General features: G+C 63.1%; 1 protein-coding gene across 1 annotated transcript; it reads left to right on the top strand.

Moving 5' to 3' along the window:
• Positions 1–1,867: 1,867 nt before the first annotated feature.
• On the top strand, positions 1,868–3,314 carry LOC118927507 (mastin-like). Its single transcript, XM_036915852.2, is given in 6 exon segments — positions 1,868–1,928; positions 2,072–2,249; positions 2,362–2,410; positions 2,412–2,637; positions 2,888–3,045; positions 3,144–3,314. Coding segments are annotated over 6 exon segments (843 nt in total).
• The last annotated feature ends 964 nt before the right edge of the window (positions 3,315–4,278 follow it).

Below are 4,278 nucleotides of genomic sequence, written 5' to 3'. Positions count from 1 at the left end.
GGTGATGTGCGCCACGTTCTCATTTAAGGCTGATTCAATAATGAAAAGCTTCCTTTCTCCGCAACCCTGGTGGAGAGGATTTCTGGGTTGAAAGATTTTGTTTTTAATTCTATTTCCCCAGTGTGTGTGGGGGTAGGTGAGGAGACAGGGGCACAGATCTAGGACCCGGGATTCCCATCCATTTGCCCCACTTCTCTCCCAATTTGCCATTAGGTCTGGGGGCCCACAAGGGCCTTTGAAGTGTCCAGGATGAAGTGGACAAGTTTGCAGTTCCTTCTCTGCCCGAAAGCCAGGCAGAGCTGTGTCTGGGTCAGACGCATCACAGCCCCACAGCCCTGCCAGGCTGGGGTCAGAAACAACGGGTGCCCTCGGGTCTGACAGCCCCGTGCTGCGGGTGAGGGGATCCAGCTCCTCCAGTGCAGGGTGCTTCACCTGTGCCCTGTGCCCTGGGGTCCTGAGGAAGGCAGGCGCTGAGCCCTGGGCTCTGCGGTGTACGAGACAGTACTTTCCAGAGCTGCTGTGGGGGGGGGCCTTCTTCCTCATCTTGTTCCTCAAATGGCACCGTCCCCGAGCCCCCAGTCCCCTGCCCAGTCCCAGGACTGTGAGGGTGGTGGCATTCTTGTGTGAACCACGAGTCTCCAGTGATGGGATGTCCAGGCAGGAGGGCGCCCCTGGGGCTGGGCTGTGATGGGAGGAGCGGGGAGCTGATGGGATCCTCCCACCCACCCCTCCGGGCAGAAGAGCTCTGGGCTCCACGGGGGCAGGTCTGACAGTGGTGTGGACACTGTCCCAGGCAGAGACACAGACACAGTATCTACCTACGACTATGTGCATGATGGCACGTGCATGCATGCATCTGTGTTTGCGGGAATGCATATGTGTACACTGGCCACGTGTCCCTGGCCTCCCTCAGCCTTTCAGAGAGGACAGGAGGGTGCCAGGGCCAATGGCCAGGCTGCTGGCTCAGGTGCAGTGTGACCACTGCCACCCCCGGCCACCTTGAGGGCTGCGCTTTATACATTTTCACATAGATCATCACATGACCCCTGGGGCTCAAACTGGAAACAGCGGACAGGTGGGGGCTGCTCGCCAAAGCTGTTCCACTTTGAGGGAAGGAAGGCAAACCTTTCTAGGCTGTGTCCACTGCAGCTGGGACAGGTGCCCCCGGGCGTCTCAGGCCCAAGGCCCCTTCCGTGCCTCTTGTAGTTCTGGGAGGCCAGGCAGCTGGGCCCAAGGGAGCAGAAGAGACCAGGCTCTCCTGCCCTGCACTTGGATGGGGGTTCCTGCCCCTGCTGGGCTGGGGGGCCTCCTGGCATCCCCCTGATGCTGCAGCGTGGGGCTGAGCCGAGACAGTGTTGGGTGGCGCACCCCTCCCATCATGGAGCCTCTTCCTGACACACCGAGCAGGGCAGGTGGCCTGGGGGCGGCTGGCCAGCAGTGCACGGGTCTCCAGAGGGTCTCCAGACGGTTCCCTGCAGCCTGAGGACCCTGTCTCCTCTCCCTTGGGCTCCTCCTTGGACAACGTATCCTCCTCACCCCCCGACCATGCCGAGAAGCCTGGGTCCCCATCATTCCCAGGCCTCAGGCTAGGAGCAGAATAGCAGCCACTTAAAGTTCACCTGCCCTGCTTGAGGTCACACCCTGAAACATGAGCAGGGACCGCCGTCCCCATCAGCTTCTCAAGCCCCCCAAATCGCCTCCATGACCTGAGTCTTCCCGCGGGACGGCTCCCCGAGGGCCGAACATGTGTCCCTGTGTGTCGGCCCCTCCTTGTGCCCACTTCCTGTGGGGGAGCGTAAATGGGCACCCGGGATGGGTGCCTTGTCCACAGTGCAGGGGCCACGCTCTGCCCCCCAGGCCTCTCCAGATGCTGTGGCTGCTGATCCTGACCCTCCCCTGCCTGGGGGGCTCCCTGCCCATGACACCGGGTGAGTCCTGACCTCACCCAGGGCTCCCAGGACAGGCCCTGGGGGGAGCCTGAGGACCCCGCTTGTGTGAAGCTCTGCTTGCCGCTGGGCTCCAAGAACATCATTGTCTGGGTCTCTCATGGCCCCCCAACTTGCCCCCCCAGCCCCTGGCCCAGGACATGAGGTGGGCATCGTGGGAGGCTGTGATGTCTCCGCCAGACGCTACCCGTGGCAGGTCAGCCTGAGGCTCTACCACATGGGGCACTGCTGGTGGCTGCATGAGTGTGGGGGGTCCCTCATCCACCCCCAGTGGGTGCTGACCGCTGCCCACTGCTTTGAGCCGTGAGTACCCCCAGCCCACGTGGCTCACGCAAGTGGGGTGGGGAGCAGAGGGCCGGGAGCTGGGTGCAGGGTTCCCCCCAGCCTCCTCTGAGGAGCTGCGGCCCCTCCCCAGGGGGAACTTGGAGGCGTGCACCTTCAGGGTCCAGCTCGGCCAGCTGAAGCCCCCGCGCCAATGACCAGCTGCTCAAGGTGGCCCAGATCATCCGCCACCCCAAGTTCAACGTGAGGCTGTCTGCCAAGAGGGGCGCGGACATCGCCCTGATGAAGCTGATGACCCCCGTGGTGCTCTCTAAGCAAGTCAACCCGGTCACCCTCCCGCCCGCCTCCCTAAAGGTCCCTGAGAACAAGATGTGCCGGGTGACCGGCTGGGGTAACATCGCAGACAACTGTAGGTCCTGGGGAAGCGTGAGGGGCCGTGGTGGCTGGGTCTGACACAGAGTGGCTCACTCTATGGACCTTCTGGGATCCCCGGCATGGGATGTGACTCCTGGGCTTTGGATAGGAAGCTTCTGGAACGACCTCAGGAGCTGGGTGCTTGCCTGGGCAGGCAGTTCTGGGCTCTGATTTGCCCGAGGAGAGGAAGGGGCATGTGCAGTGCCCGAAGGACCACCTGGTTCTCACCCGGCCCCTCCCCACAGTGCCACTGCCCTGGCCCTACCACCTGCAGGAGGTGGAGGTCCCCACTGTGGGAAACGAGCTCTGTGACCAGCGCTACTGGGGTTCTTCCAACAGCAGCGGCCAGATTAACAGGGAAGACATGCTGTGCGCAGGCACTGAGGGCTGGGACTCCTGCCAGGTGGGGCCCAGGCCCACCCCTCCCAGGCTCCTCTATCCCCTCCGGGCCCACCCGCCTGGGTGCACGGAACTGCTTGCTGAATGCTGTCTCTCCCACAGCTGGACTCTGGGGGCCCCCTGGTGTGCCTCTGGAATTGCACCTGGTTCCAGGTGGGGGTGGTGAACTGGGGCGAACTGTGTGGCCACCGCAACTACCCTGGCATGTACACCCGTGTGACAAGATACGTGTCCTGGATCCGCCAGTATGTCCCCCTGCTGCCCAGCCCCTAGACGGGGCCAGAGTGGGGCCCGCAGGATGGGGAGAACCCCCATCTTCCCTGTCCCTCAGGACCCTGTATTTCCTGCCAGTGGAGGGAGCAGGGGAGACCCTGGGGCGGGATGAGGTCCATGGGAAAGTGCCCCAGGAACCAGGGATCACTGCTGTGAGCAGATTGTCATTAAACGCTATGGGAAAGTCGCCTGGCCATGGTGTGTGCCTGGGCTGCAGCGTGTGGCCGGCTGAGGGAGCCGACTGGCTGGCCTGCGTGCTGGTGTCCTGCCTGATGTCAGGCCGGGCAGAGAGGATAGGGTCCCCAAGGGTGCCTCTGCATCTTCTGGCTGTTGCACTGCTGTGTCCTGTCCCCTCGGACACTGGCCTAAGGCATTCGGAGGTGCCCCTAGGGACTCTGGGGGAGGTCTGGGGTCTTCAGGACAGTGCGCTGGGGAAGGCAGGGGGTCGGTGGGGTCCAGGTCCCTGTCTACAACCTGCTCGGTCTCTGCCTGCTCCCCCCACAGCACCTTGACCCATGGGAACCGTGTGATGAGCCAGCTTTCGTGGAGAAGAGCCTGGTCCCTGTCCCAAGTGGCCCCAGGCTTCTGTCCCATACCCCTGAGGGCTGTGGCAGGGGCTGGGTGAAGGCTGGGTAATGCCCACGGCCCAGGGGCGGGTTCGGGGCAGGGGCACCGAGCTGGCAGAGTGGGGGTCGGGGGGATGGATGTGGTCTCAGGTCAGGATTTCCAAGGTCCCTGTGCTGGGAAAGAGGGCCAGCAGCCATTCCCCCACTGCCCGGGCATCTCTGTCATTGTCCTGGATGATTAGACCCATGGCATGGACCTTCCCCATCAGGTGGCACTGCCTCGGCCTCCCGGAACCTCAGCTCTGCCCCTCCTGCCCCAAGGCTTATTACCCCCCAGAAGCCCCTTCTGAGAGACGGACCTCATGTGGCAATTCAAAGTCTGAAGGCTCAATGCCTCT

Source organism: Manis pentadactyla, chromosome 10, assembly GCF_030020395.1.
Source record: "Manis pentadactyla isolate mManPen7 chromosome 10, mManPen7.hap1, whole genome shotgun sequence".
Classification (NCBI taxonomy): domain Eukaryota; kingdom Metazoa; phylum Chordata; class Mammalia; order Pholidota; family Manidae; genus Manis; species Manis pentadactyla.
The sequence above is the reverse complement of the archived record's forward strand: the minus strand, read 5'-3'. Positions and strand labels throughout refer to the sequence as shown.